The sequence below is a fragment of the Phodopus roborovskii genome, unplaced genomic scaffold, assembly GCF_943737965.1.
Source record: "Phodopus roborovskii unplaced genomic scaffold, PHOROB, whole genome shotgun sequence".
Classification (NCBI taxonomy): Eukaryota; Metazoa; Chordata; class Mammalia; order Rodentia; family Cricetidae; genus Phodopus; species Phodopus roborovskii.
The window spans coordinates 12,030,456-12,045,559 of NW_026126541.1; the positions used below are offsets into that span (position 1 = coordinate 12,030,456).

At 44.6% G+C, this 15,104-nt stretch overlaps 1 protein-coding gene across 1 annotated transcript in view; it reads right to left on the reverse strand.

Moving 5' to 3' along the window:
• The window catches only part of Sorcs3 (sortilin related VPS10 domain containing receptor 3), a 602,076-nt gene that overhangs the window by 418,042 nt on the left and 168,930 nt on the right, over positions 1-15,104 (reverse strand). The window contains exon 2 of the mRNA XM_051199708.1: positions 1,197-1,264. Within this exon, the coding sequence (XP_051055665.1) occupies positions 1,197-1,264 (68 nt within the window). The remainder of the gene's footprint in view (positions 1-1,196; positions 1,265-15,104) is intronic.

The window sequence follows — 15,104 nt, forward strand, 5'->3', positions numbered from 1 at the left end:
TGTGAAAAAAAAAGCCTGACGGTTTGTGTATTGAGCTTTCCTGTTGGACTATCTTTGAACCACAAATAATGACCTGGAGACTTAATATTAATTAAGAAAGTTTGGCCTTAGCTTAGGCTTTTTCCCCAACTAGCTCTTATAACTTAAATGTATCTCTTTTAATCCACATTTTGCCATGTGGTTCAGTTACTCTGGTCTGTACCACGTCTCCGACTTCTTCCGAGTCTCTGGCGAAATCCAGTGCCTAGATTCCTCCTCCTCTTCTTCTCTCTCCCTGGGAATCCCACCTATTCTCTCCTGCCTGGCTACTGGCCATCCAATTTTTTATTAAACCAATCAGAAGGTGCCTTAGGCAGAGTCACATCTTTATAGTGCATACAGACACTCCCCAACAGGTTTGCACACAGGCCTTCCCTGACCAGAGGAACTCCTAGCATCACAGCAAAATCAGAGTCCTCTTGTCTGTACCAACCCTTCTCTGCCAAGCCTTCTGTACTCCAAGATCGTCATTCAGATGCCTTCTTCCCCTCTTATGCACAAGAGGTACAGTGCATTCAATTCACAGAATTAGGGGGGTGGAGCTAAAACTTCTTTAAAAATAAAAATAAGCAAATAAACTTCAAAGCCGAAAAATATGTTTTAAAATAGGTTGTTAAGATACTGGCCCTTTTGCCCATTATAATATTTCCTTATGTAATCCAAAATAAAGTCAGTGTTATTCTATGGGAAGAAGGGTTCATTCACAAAGGCCCCATGAAAGTCACCATGCAGATGTGAATCTGCTTTGTTTGCATAGCCGCTGGCTTCTTGAAAACTGCAGCTCCTTCCAAGTGCTAGAGATGCTCCTGGGGCAGAGGCACACCCAGAGCAAGAACCCCTTGCCCCAGCAGCAGGCCCCCTAGCCAATGCTCTCTGCTTGTTAAGGAATCTTCTCCTCCATCTCTAACCAGCCCCTGCTTCACCAAGTAAAACCAGACCCTGGAGGCCTGCAGAAGCGACAAACTACCAAGACAGATGAACAGCAGGCAAGTCCTAAGGAGTGCCAGGCATACTTTCCACCCCCAGCTTGCACCCACCTAGGGCACCAGAGGTACAAGTCCTGTATTCTTCCTAAGACAGGCTTCTCTGTTGTTTGGCTTACGTTTCTCCCCAGCCAAACCATCCAGGGCAGATTTAAGACGGTCTAATCCACTTACCTCCACAGAGAACTCTCAGTCACACTCCCCAGGTTGAAGTCGTACAGTTTCGTCAGGATCAGTATAACCTGCAAGGGGTAGGGGCAAGGGCAGAGAAGAGGGACAAAGGGGAAAGGAAGCTTATTTTAGTTTGTGTAGCAGTATACATCACATCTAGTATCACCCAGAGGAGAGCTTAGTTATTTATCCATTGAGTTTGAGGAGTATTATAGGATCAAGCAAGGGGGGAAAATTATTAATGTAATGCACCCCAGTAACTGGTAGCATTTACTTTAATCCTGACAGTGCTTTGCATTTGAAAGAAAACATGCCAAGCGAAATTAATTGGGCACTAACAGTGGTCTCTACACATCTGTCCTTCTGCAAGGTCAGGCCCAGGCCAGCTGGCTCTGTTCACTACCAAGGCCACTCAGAGATCAGAGACACCCAGCCCCTTGCATTTGATCTCAAGATGACTCTGATGTACAGAATAGGACCTGAAAGACTAAGAGGGAACTGGGTCGACTCTTTCTGTCTACGGAAGGAGTTCAAAGAGGTTTTGTGTTTTCATCAGGCGCAAATGCTCTGTCCCCAGTGCTCTGATACTGCCTGCCACTGGTCAAGCCGTAATTGCCCCCTCCTCGCAATAAGCAGGTCAGGGGACATCGCCAGATCTGGGACTATCCTCCTGACTCCAGCTGCAGTTAGGAAACCCAAAGAGCTAGAGCTATCTAAGCCATAATTAGTAAATGACCGGATGCTTCATCTGTGCCTGTGCCCTTTCCATGACTCTAGCTGAGAATCTGAGTGTCAGGCACTTCGATGTTTGCCCCGGGCACGTTCCTGGAGAGTGGCTTAAGCAAAGCCTCTGTCCACAAGGATGTCAAGTGCACCAACACTACCCCAACTCTGTCACCCACAGCAACATGCAGGTGGGTGAGTCACGTACCCAGTAGCTTATAATTGTGATTATCTAAATGTAATACACATCTCATTTCACTTTCCTCCACTCTTTCCCATCCCACATTTTTATCTCCCTCCAACTCATTTGCACAGCAGTCGTTAAACTCTCCCTGAGATAATTAATTTCTTCTTTCAGGGTGGGACTTTCCCATTCAAGGTATCCATTTAAGATTAAAGAAAAATAATCAGCCATTATAGTGAACATTTTATGGCATTTAACTCACAACAAAGAGTTCACTTGGAGATTTATTCTCTTCCAGCACTCCATGGGGTCAATCAGCCCTATCTGCATTTCTTCTATGTAAAGTAAGAAAGAAATGGGAGGAGAGAGATCGGGGTCTATTATAGGTCAAAGGGAGTCCATGCAAAGTTAACTTGGGACATTCGATTTCTCTGTAAAGCTATCTCTGGAGGCCTCAGGTTTCTCACAGGTGGGGGGGTCTTCTGTGAAAGTAGTATGGATATGTGCAAAACTGTAGACTCTCCCAGGCCACCTGATGTATTACGGCAACACAGCAGCAAGGAGCAAGCAGCCCACACAATGCATTGTACTCCAAGGTCACTCAGTGGTCCTGGTCTCTCTCATCATAGTTAGTTTCCTCTTTGCTGAATCCAGAGATTAAGGAAGTCCCAGAATTTATTCCTCTTCTCTCCAATGGCATGCACAGCAATGAGCCAGAGAATTTCTTTCTGTTGACCATGAACACACACACACATACATACACACATGCACGCAAACACACACACCCTCACACCAGCATTTTCTATCCTTTCCTTTGACCTCCTTTTATCTGTGTAGCCATTCTCAAAGCCACAGTGTAAAAGCAGGAACAGCCGTGGGCACCTGTGACAACATCTGGGGAAAGAATTCACCAGTGTAACCAGGAATAAGTCAGAGTGGCCATCTTGGGGACTCAGAAGCGAAGGAGACCACTTCCTTTTCCCCCAGTGTCATAGCCAGACAAGCTGCCACTTCTCCAGAGGGGAGTACCATTGACTGAAGACCCCACCTTGAGTGCTGCAAAGGTCTCTGCTCCCTGCTTGCCAAGTCCGTATCTACATAGAACTACTTCCAGTCTATGACCAAGTGCAATAGGCCACCAGGCACACTCCTTCCTCGGTGACATGGGGCTCTTCTGGCGAGTGGCATTGACTTTGCAGTTCCCTAAAAGACTCTGGACTTCACTCAAGACAAGCTAGGCTCCCTTGTGTTGTCACAACCTGTCTATTCCCTGTGAGGTCAACACTGCTGCGGGATCCAGGAGTCACGGCATCTCACCCGGCTCCAGTCTGCTTTCTTTCACAGGAAGTTTTCATGTTAAGTCCCTCTTATCAGATCTTAGCTTGGGCCTACTGGTTGAAGGGTCCCAGTTAGCACACCCTTTCACACTTTGGTGTCTGCTTTCCTTGTAGATGTTTTCTCCTCGTCCTCTTAACTTGCATCCTTTCTTGATTAGACTCCTGTACTGACTCCATCTACAAAAGCATGGAACCCAGGCATTTTAAGGCTCTCCATGGTGTACCTCAAACACATTCTCATCTTTCTAGTTTTCCAAACTCTGTCCTCTACTTTCATCTGCCTAGGATCCCTCGGGTCCTGCAGCTTGGTCAGCCATACTCACATTTCAGCTTCCTCAGTCTCCCTGCATGCATTGCTGACTGTTTTCTCGTTGCTCTGTACCTTCCCACCCGCTGCCCTGGAAACAGACCAGGGTCCACCTTCCTCAACCAGCCTCTCGGGGCTAGTCTATTCGTGCTCTCTCCTCTAAAGTTTTGATTCCAAACAATTTTCCAGTTAACATGGTGTCACCAGTTCCTGGATGCTACATGAGTTGCCCTCTCAAATAGACCATGAACGAGTCGAAGGTTGCCCTCTCAAATAGACCGCGAACGAGTTGAAGATGGATGCTTTATCCCTCCATCCTCTTCACAGTTAGGCTCAGAATCTGATGTTCTTCTCAGTAAGAGCTGTTGAGCCAACGACAAATAACTGATGCTTTGGTGGAAATTCAAAGACTGCAGGCAGAGACGGCGTTCAGCCTACCCAGAAGGACATAAGAAGTGGAGGATACTTTACAATAATTGGACTTGACTAAGTGCTCCAAGATGGTGCTCCAGGGTGGTGCACTTTGCATTCTATGAGTAATTCTGAAGCCAACGGTCATGTAGGGAGCAGGAAGAGCTTGGTAAATGTATATTTGTTAGATCCACCCCAGAAAGTTTGACTCAGTAGAACCTAGGCAGTGTCCAGAGAGCACCGTAGGGCATCTGGAGGCTCAAACTCTGAAAGACTCCATTGTACACAAGTCTCCTCCCAGCTCTGTGCTGTAATGCTGGGAGACCCTGATCTGGACACCCACTCTTTCTTTTAACTTGGATGGCTATAATTTAATAAACCAAGCAAGAAATAGTCACACCAGTGTCCTCCAAGGAAAGGTCAAAACATTGTATAAAGAGTTTGAGAAGTTTTCTTTCCCCTGGAGCCCAGCACAGACGAATATTAAGAGCTATGAAGAGATGATGATGTAACCTTTAGGCTTATTACATCTACAATGAGCAAACAAAATCAAGAGCAAGGGAAACAGGCCTTCACATGCTTGGCATCTCTTATCACCTGGAGCCTTGCACCAGCCTCTGGGAAAGAGGAAACTGCCAGAGAAGACTGAACATCAAGACAACCAACCACCTAATCCAGTCCGAACTGCTGAGCAAGCACTCAGACCAGAAAGAAAGAGAGGATCGTGTCTGGGAACATGCGGGATCTACACTCTGGATGGACTATAGCTCCATAGCAATGCCTCAAGGGATTGATTACTCTAGAAGAATGGGCATGCCAGTTAAATACAAATAAGCAAAAGCAGGGATCAAGTATTAAATGAAGCCCTACATTGTGATTCCTATTTTCTTGGCAAACTTTTGGGACAAAGCAGGCATGCTATCCATTTTATAGTTAAGGGGACATCCAGAGTGAAACCAACAATGTCTGTCCCTCAGCCAGCCAGAGGCCTGATCATACCAGGACCTAGTCGGCCTTCTTAGTTCCGCTCTGATTTGTTACTCCATGTGGTCAACATTTCACAGGATCATGTAAAGAGAAAGAGTCAGAGAGAGAAGAAAAACATCCCACATACTTAGGCATTCCCACATGCTCAGGAATTTTATCACCCATTCATGAACTCCACAAACGCTTACGTACTAAGCACCTTTTGGAAGACATGGAAAGATACCAGCTATATTCTGGAAATCAAAGAGAACTAGAGAACCAGGGGAGTTCGAGGCCTGGGGGTCATGATAACTTTGGTTTTCTTTGTTCTTGGCAAACAGAAAACAGGTGTGTGAAGAGAAAATAACTACACAAATTCCTAGGAGGCAAGGTTGCTTGCATACTTGGTCAAGTAAGTATCTCTTCTACCGATCTGGCTAAAATTCATGTAGGACTATAGATACCAGGATAAATGAAAATAAACCGGAATAGATCATGAGTAAATAGCACCTCTCCCTTCCTGTAGGATATGCATCCATATACACACATAGAATATGAAGGAAATTCGTGTGCATGTAAGCATTTCTAAATACAGCAAAGAAGCTCATATACATGAAGACATCAGCACATATTACCTTATCCTAAAATGGCATGTGACATCCCTAGACTATCATTCTGTTCCTCCATCTTCTCTGTAAGATTGTGACCTTTCAAAGGTTAAAAATCTCTGCTCATTCTACCCTGCATCTCCAGTGCCAAGCAAAAGGCCTCACACAGGGCATGTACTATGCAAGGTCCTTTGGCTGGATTATAAATGATGACAATAAAAAAGAGATGAGATGATAAACGTAGGAGAGAAGTACGAGTAGCTTGAGAAGAGGACACAATTACATCCACAGAATATAATTAGCAAAGCCTCCTTAAAGGTAGGGTTGTAAATGTTGGCCTTAATAAATGGTGAGAAGAGAATCAGGACATATCATAATGGCGTCTACTTGCCTTCTTGCTTGCCTGCTTCAAGTCTTTCTTTTGAACTCATAAAGGGTTAGACAGAATAGAGAATGGGGCAGAAGGAGCACTCCCAGGAGTGACAAACAGCTGAGCGGCAGACAACACAGGCTGTGGAACAGAGGGCCAAGCGTGTGTTGGGTGCTATGCATGGGAGTCCTTCTTAGAGGTGGAAGTAAGGCATGGAAGATGCTGGAAGAACAAGAAGGGAAAGTTTTATAAGGGGACAAGGCTGGCATACTGTATATAAAGAGCCATAGAGCCCAAGGTAATGAAGAAACACATAGGCATGTTAATCTGTCCCCTCCTGGGTGGTAAAGGAGCACAAAGGGTGAACCTGGCCTTGGGACTGTCTTGGTTGCCCACCCACATCTCCTCTCCTCATTCTCAGACTTCTCATGTCTTCTCATCCTTCCATGCTCAGGCAAGCTAGACACTCAACACCAGCAATTAATGTCCTTGTGTTTCATTCTCCCTTGTCTCTCTCCTTCATCTATTCCTGCCCTCTGTCAGGCACTGGGTGAGAGAAAGTGATTAAAATAGAAACGGTTCCTACCAGCATGAAATTTAGCGCTTCCTTTATCTGCAGCCTTCCAGATTCTCTATACTGGAACTAAGCAACCCAGACCTTATGCAAGGCTGCCAGAGAGTTTTGTAGTGAGGGCCCTTCCATCCTTGTCACAAACCACACTCCATACGAGAGGAAACACCCGGCTCAGAAACTGTAGCCTCTTTGCATCAAGAATCCTCTTAACTTTTTCCATGTTACTTTGTCCCCTGCTCCATCTACAGACGTTGGTTGGCCTGAAGTCATGTTGCTGCACTGAAGATGCCATTTGCAAAGGAAAATGATCCACCTTATTTGGTCAGATTCCGGCATTGCTAAACTCCTTTTAAAGAAATTCCAATTGCTCCAGAGCCTGCTGGAAACAGAGGAGGCTGCAGCTCAGAGCTCAGAGCCATTGCTCTCACCTGGCCAATCCAGTCAGCTCAGCTCAGGAAGGCAGGCAGGAAGCCCCAGGGGATTCCTGTCCTCTGAAAGGATAATGCATAATCTGCAAATTCATAAATCACTAGGACATTCCTGCCCATGAGCACAGTCAGTGGAGTGAGAACATTTAATGCCTGTAAAATTTTACTCGGAAGGAAAATTACTTTAGTTCATTAAACCTTTCTGAAAGCTTGATTCCTTTAAATCCAAGGAACTCCTGTCCTCCTCTTCCCCACTTTCTCTTCCTCTTTCTCTATCTCCCTCCTTCTCCCTCCCTCCCATCCTTTATGCCTTTCTGTTTCTTCCCTTCCTTCTTGATCAAATGCAATAACTTCACATCTTTGGAGAGCACAGCATGATTCCAAATGCTTTCACACCGGTACAGGCTGATCAACCCAGGTAATGAACATTTTCATCTCTGTACATTTCTTTGTGTTTGGAGCCTTTGAACAAAAGAACTATTGGGTCAGAGCAAGAACAAGGTGCTCAGAAGTGAGCATATAGGACAGCCAGGAGCAGCAGCATGAATCTGTAAGGGCAAGTACTTGGAGGATCACAAGTTCAGGGTCAACTTGAGCTGCAGATTGAGTACAGGACAGCCTGGATGTCTTAATATAAGGAATTTTAAAGGGGTGGTTGGGTCCGTGGTTCATTGGGAAAACACTTCAAAAGACTTTAGCTCAATTCCTAGAACTACTGGGGAACAGAGTGCAAAGTAAACTGTGCTGCCCTGTCATTGCCCCCAACTGGAGCCTTCTGTCCTTGCTAATTGGAACAGGGCCCTGCTGGTTTTCTTTACCAAGAGCAATTAACAATGCATTGCAAATGAGATGCTGGACACACACTTCTTTGGAAATGCCATAAGCATGTACTTTAAGTCTCTGCACTACTGCAAATCTCTGTATCTCCTCCCACAAGGGGGAGCCTCAACCTCCAGGGAATAGAAACACATCTTTCTCCAGATGCCAACTGACTTCACTGTACAAGACTGTCTGGGTACTCGCTTCATATACAGAATAAAATAAATGGTTCTTTTGCCTACCGTGTGTTTAGAGTCTAGGTGGGAGGATAAAGAACTAATTACCACAAATGTCATCACAGCACATAATATATGTGACATTCTACAAAACTATGAGGCCCTCTCCCTAGTTCATTCAGGGAGAAACATTGAGGCTTAATAGAGAAATTCCATGTGACCTTTGCATCATTCCTTGTCCTACGCATGGCGAGAGGAACACTGAGTTTTCAGAAATGTATCACAGTCCCAATTCTGGTCTATATCACTTGCCATTCATTTACTAGCTCACACTTCCTCAGAAGTCAGCAAACAAAGTGAAATAGCATCTTTGCCAACATGAAGTTTATATTTTAACTGAGGAGGTAGGTGAACAGCAAATGAGAGCAATCAGAGGGTGGAGAATACCAAGTAGGAGGAAGGACCACACAAGGAGGGCATGAGGAACTGGAAATAGACAGGATGGACCCAGGGGCTCAAAGCAGAAGAAAATAAGGAGTCCAGGAAAGAGTTTGACAGCAAGCTGCCATTTGCACAAACTTCTCAACGAGGTGAGAGATTATGCTGTTCATGTGTCTCTCTGATGGTAAACATTACAGACAGAAAAATGAGTCAGTCAAAGGCCCAGGGGCAGGAGTCTGCTTGGAAAATTCAGCGGCTGGTAAGAAGATTACTAAAGCTAGAGCGGTACAAGGTGACAGTCATAAGAGATGAGTTCAATAAAGGACTGGGAGGTCAAGATCTCAGGACTCTTGTGAACAGCTGTAAGGGCTTTGGCTCTTATTCTAAGTGAAACCAGAGAACACTGGAGATGTTGTTAGTGCCACAGGTGGGGGGGGGGCGGGACAAAGACCACAGACCCAATCATCATGGCCAAATTAGAGCAAGCAATTAATTAAAACAAGATTTTTGTTTTCAATTTGTGTACACAGGCCGTCTCTCCCTCAAGGTGGGATTCAAAAGATCAACATCAGACATGGGTGAAATGGGGTTTTTGTGGCTCATGAGTAGGGGGATTTCAAATGGGAAATGTGGCAGCCAAATAGGTGGAGGTTACGGAAGCAGAATACAAGCATAACAAGTTGGTCAAAACAACCTCCTGAAACAAAGACATGACTGCAAGGCGGTCATAATGACAGGTGGTTATAATCACCTTTGGAAACAAATGTGAGCTTGCCCATTTCCTGGAAGAGGCAGTAAAGAACCATTTGTAATTAAAGGTGGGGCATAGCCCAATCCTTGAGAAGCAGATTTAAGCATAAACATGAGTGAAGCTAGTTTTAGGATGGCTTTCAAGCCTAAGATGGAGGCAGACCGGTTCATCGGTGTCAAGAGGAGACTTGAATTCTAACCGGGTGCTCTAGTTGCTGTTGGCACTGAGGGAACAAAAGCGAATTTGGAGCCAAGTGTACCCACCCGGGTGAAACAAGGTGTGGGCTGAACCTTAGCAGGAAGGGTACAGAATGAAGAAAGGTGGGCGCAGAATGTATTTGAGGACAAAGCCAAAAGAATTCAGTAAAAACTAGACAAGGTATAATTAAGAGAGCTTCATCAAAGAAAACTTCAGCCTCTGGGCCCGAGATACTAAAAGCAGCGAACTAAGTATAAGAAGAGGACTCTGGGAGGTTTGGAGAAAAGATCTGGCTAGCTTTGAGCAGTATGTTCAAGACACCCAAGAGACACTGAAATTCAGAAATCAAACATACTCGGTATCTGAGTTGGGAGCTCAGCGAGGAGAGCCTGACCTAGAAACACCTGAAGACTTCAGAGATCAGATGGCATTAAGAGAGACTAATGGATATTGTGGATACAAGGTTTCAAAGTTGAAGTATTTCAGAAAGAAATCCAGTCTGCTGGGCTTTCGAATGGGCATGGCATGGACACTATGGTGTTTACCATGAGCTGACTCTTAGGAGCCAGGTACACAGATGGTCCCTTTGCCTAAGCACCCTTAAGCAGCACCCATTGTGATGCAGATGGAGGCTTTGTCTCTGCTGATGGAGTTCCTCACCAAGGAGGGGCTGTATAACTGCTGTACCCCAACTTGCCAACACAAGAAACCAACCAAAGGCAGTTTCTACCTAGCACCTAAGGTGAGGCTGGCTACAGAAAAGCCCTCCTAAAGAAGAGAGGGAGCAACTTCTCCTGGGATCTGCTTTCTCTCCGGCATCAACTATGCCTGAACTACAATCTTTCATTCCCTACTGCTCTTTGCAATATCACAGTACTCTGCACAGCATGCTTTCCAAGGAGGAGCTCATGTCACCACAGATGGAGGGGAGCGGAGCCCGTGTCTGTGGAGTTTACCAGAAGCAGGTGGCCTGACACCAAGGTATAAGGACCTTTGAAGATACAGTAGCCACACAGCCAGGAGCCAAAACCTGAGTGAGACTCTGGTGCTACCTTCTAGCAGGTTTGAGAAACAAGAGTCAAAAACAGGGTTGTTGATCTCATTGCTAGGCACTATTAATCACCGCACAATATTCTCCTTGTGTCCCCAAGCTCTGAACTTTGTTGATAGAGTAGTCTAGTTTTCCCAGGAGGATATCACCATGACATAAAACATCTTTGCCTTGTTCTGGGGACTGCAGTCTGTATCCATCCATCCTGAGAATCTCATGCTACTAAGAGGCAAAGAAGGGGTTACTGACTAGCTGGGGTGATCTGCCCCTGTTATAAAGGGGAAATGGATGCTAATGTACAATGAACCCAAGGAGAATGATATTTAAAACTTTTAATTGCTATTATCCTCTAATTAATTTCAAGTGCTTTTATTATTTTCAAGTCTTAAAGTAAAAGTTAATGGAAGACTACAGTAATAATGGAAAACTATTAAGAACTCAGACCCTTCAGGAAGGAGCATGTGGATTACTAGATCACACTACCAGTTTGAAATGCTGAACACCCAAGGTACTGGCTAAGGGCAAAGGAAACATGAAATGGATTGAAGAAAAAAGTTGAGTTGAGCTAGCTCATCTACTGTGACTTCTTGATCATTGATAGAAATGAGTATGGCAGCTACTATACATATTTCCTTGTTTGTTTTATAAGAAAATGGGTGGATAGATGGTGGACTTAGATAGATGGTTGGTAGATAGATAGAGATAGATAGATAGATAGATAGATAGATAGATAGATAGATAGATGAATTAGATAGATAGATAGATATAGATAGATAGATAGATAGATAGATAGATGAATTAGATAGATAGATAGATAGATAGATAGATAGATAGATAGATAGATGATTGAAACATAGGTGATAGATGATTAATAAATGACAGATGTGTAGATAGATGATTAATGGATATAGATAAATGATGGTAATAGATGAAATATACTAGGTAGATAATAGATAGAAGATATATGACAAATAGATTATAGATAGATTGATAGATGATGGATAGATAGATAGATGATAAATAGATATGATAGAGACCATACATTTTTCTTTTCTCCATGTGTTCTTTCTTTTATTCAAAGAATGTGGTAATTAACATCACAACACTTTAGTGCACAGAATAACCACAAATGATGTGACAGTACTGCAAAAGTAATTAATATTGCCCAGAGAAGCCAAGGCAACTAATGGGACTTCATGTATCACTTCCTTGGAAGACAGTGAAAGCAACCTTCTGGTCTAAAAAGCAGTTACACTACATTAGGCAGAATCATAATGGCACATTGGAACAGAAGGTTGAAAAGGATGCTCCCTTAGCCAAAGTTGCAGGCTACCCACTCTCTCCCAGTCCTACTCTGGAAGACCCAGGTAGCCCAAGAAAGAGCAGTTCTGGGGTACATACAAAGAAATTATTTCTAGAAGGAGAGGACAATCAGCTATGTAAAATGCCACAGTCACATGAGATAACCATCCATTTAGGTAGGAGATGACTACAGAGACCTTAGATACAACTCCTTTCTTAATTTCTAATCCTCATCCTCATCTACCATCTACCAGAATGACCTGTCCACAGTAGATCTCAAATCCAGTTTTCTTCTGCCACAAGTAAGTCCCAAGGTGTCTGTAAGGTCAAAGATGACCTCTTCAGCATGGTAATACAATGGTCTTCCCAGCCTGACCCATGGTCATTTTTAAGCCTCTTCTGAAGTCAGTTTCCCACAATGACTTCTAAGCTCCACCACACTGGAATACCCATCCATCCTCCATTGCATCCCTCCTCCTTTGAACATGTTCTCCCTTCTCTGAGGCTACTCTCCTATTCTGTACCTGATTCTCTCCCCATCTTTCAAGTTCCATTTTGATTATCCTCAGTTCCCTCAAGTCTCACTAGTCCCTGTCATGGTTTGAAAGAAAATGACTCCCAGAGGGAATGACCCTATTAAGAGATGTGGTTTTGTTGGAATAGGCACACCCTTGTTGGAGAAAGTGTGTCACTGTGGGGGTAGGCTTTGAGTTCTCCTATGCTCAAGCTACTCCTAGTATCAAGCTACTTCCTGTTGCCTTCTGACCAAGATGCAGACAACACGATGTCACACATGCTCTATGCCATGATGATAATGGACTAAACCTCTGAAACTGTAAGCCACCACCAAGAGTTGCCATAGTCATGGTGTCTCTTCACAGCAATAGAAACCATAACTAAGACAGTCCCCAAGAACATAACTGGTCTCCCCTTGGCCTAAATTCCCATAGCTTACTGACACATGCGACATATGCTACCCGCTGCTTTCTAATATAATTTTCTGCTTGCATATAGTCTCCACTATGATCTTCAGCGATCCTCCTTGACAGGAACCCTGTTTCCTTCATAGTAACACTATGAACTTAGCACTTTACACTGCATAGTACCCATTAAGATAGATTCAGTGTATCTGCTCAAGTTAAGGTGCTACCACAGGTGTTCAAAAGAGAACACAAGCCTTCCTCATGGAGAACAAGAGACATGAGTGACAGTGACACATGGGAAAATACAATTTTCCATTTCTTCCTTTTGAGCATACTGTTTTCCAAAGTCTCCTTAGACATGCTAGCCTGCCCAGCCTTGTCAGAGGAAATTTCAAAGTGACTTACAAAAGAACTTCAAGAATTGTCACAAGAAGGCAAAACTACAGAGAGGAAGGGAACACAACAAACATACCTTGAGTTTTAGAAAGCTGCTGTTCTCCAATCATTCACAGAAGGGCCCTGAACTTAATGGGATACGGATTAAAGTAAACACTAGTGTTCTAGCAAAAGAGCATGACTTGAGAACAGTTCACACACAAACAGTACAAATACAGAAGGGGCACGCCAACATTTACTGAGTACTTATTAAGGTCCAACTGCCATGCTTGGTGCTCTTCGCACACCAAGCAGAACATGCACAGAACCAGTGCAGACAACACTGTCTGCACCATCCAACTGTCCCCATCATATAGTTGAGATATTTACCTACGTCTCCAGTATTAAAGGGATGGACAAGATACAGATGCTAGTAAGGCCCTCAGAAGTGGGCCATTATCTAGAAAGTGCTTCACCATATTTGGTAGCTAGGGAAAAAGGCAAATGACAGATTAAGGAAATAGTGTTGTTGAAACAAGGAGCTTGTGAAAAATGGCTGCTGAATAGTAGGGGGTTGTCCCAGTTTTGTGTAACAAGCCATTAAAAGTGAATTAAAAACCCATTCACTGTCATTTCCCCAAGGGGCTTTGAAAATGAGAGAGATGGTCATGGCTTGGAAATGATGTAGGTAGCAGGCAACGCAGCAACAGGGATGGGGCCAAATAACCCCAGATTTCCTTCACTCACAGATGCAGGCACCCCAGAACCAGGGCCAGCTAGCTAGCTCTAAAGGGACATCTTAACTGGCAATCTGAGGTCACGCCTTCCTAACCTTCTATTACTTCATCCATGGAACCACTTTCAACACCAACCTAGATCAAGGCCAAGGGCTCTGTGAGCAAAGCAAAGAGCTGGCTCAAAAAATAAGCTTCCATGTATAACCACCAATGTAGCGAGAAATACAGGCAACCTGTTTGTGTGGGGAGAGAGCAGATGCTTCTTATACCAGATGATCTTGCTGAGAACTCCAGACTGTCCATCTTACTGCCTGGACCTCAGACCAAGAACCTGCCTGACTGAGCCCCCAGTGGCCTCGTCTTGAAAGTCAATATATCCCTCCCTTAATTAGGCTAACTGTGAGAACTATGAGAAAGCTATCGCACTGCCAGGCGCATAGCATGCTCAGTCAAAGAATGAGGACATGGTTTCTCCCAGGTATGGTTGAGAAGGAGGTTTGTTGTAGCTATGAGGGAGCCAGAGGCATCTGGAAGAATCTAGACTGAACTAGGTCATGAAAGAAAAAGGAGGTGGGGAGAGGGAGAGGAGAACCAGGAGCCAAGAGACCAAGAGAGAAGAAGAACCAAGAGGACATGTTCTCTGGGGAAGAAGGGAAGAGAAGCCAGGGAGCTGGAGAAGCTTAGGGTAGGGGCGGGGTATGCCAGCCAGGTACTTGGGATGCTGAGAACCTGGTAGCCAGCATCTGCTTTGACACATTAAATAGGCACTTCAGTTAGATATTGGTCCTGAGTATGAGACCTAACACACCTCTAATATCTACACTCCGTGTTGCTCTAAGCCAAGAAGACAATCTGCCATCTGGGTGAGATAAACGCCATGTCCCCAAGAAGGAGCACTTCACTTCTTTAGTGATGACAACCGGGGCCTTACAAAATGCTGAGGAACCCTGATAGTCTCTCCCTCATGCAGAGATGAAAGCTTATAGTTCTCCATGCAGGGTTTGTTGTAATCCAGGCAACCTGGCCCCACTTCAATTCGCTTTCCCGCCGTTCCCCTGGGGCAGTCAGGACTTTTCCTGCCTCCCTCTTCTCTTCTGTCCTCTCTGTGTCTCTTTAGCTCTTTTCTCCCCTCCCCCACCCACTTCCCTTTCTAAATAACTTCTCACTTAAGATCTGCCTGTCTGGTATGTTTGTCCCAAGCCCATCATGGACTCTGCCGAGGGCCCCCAC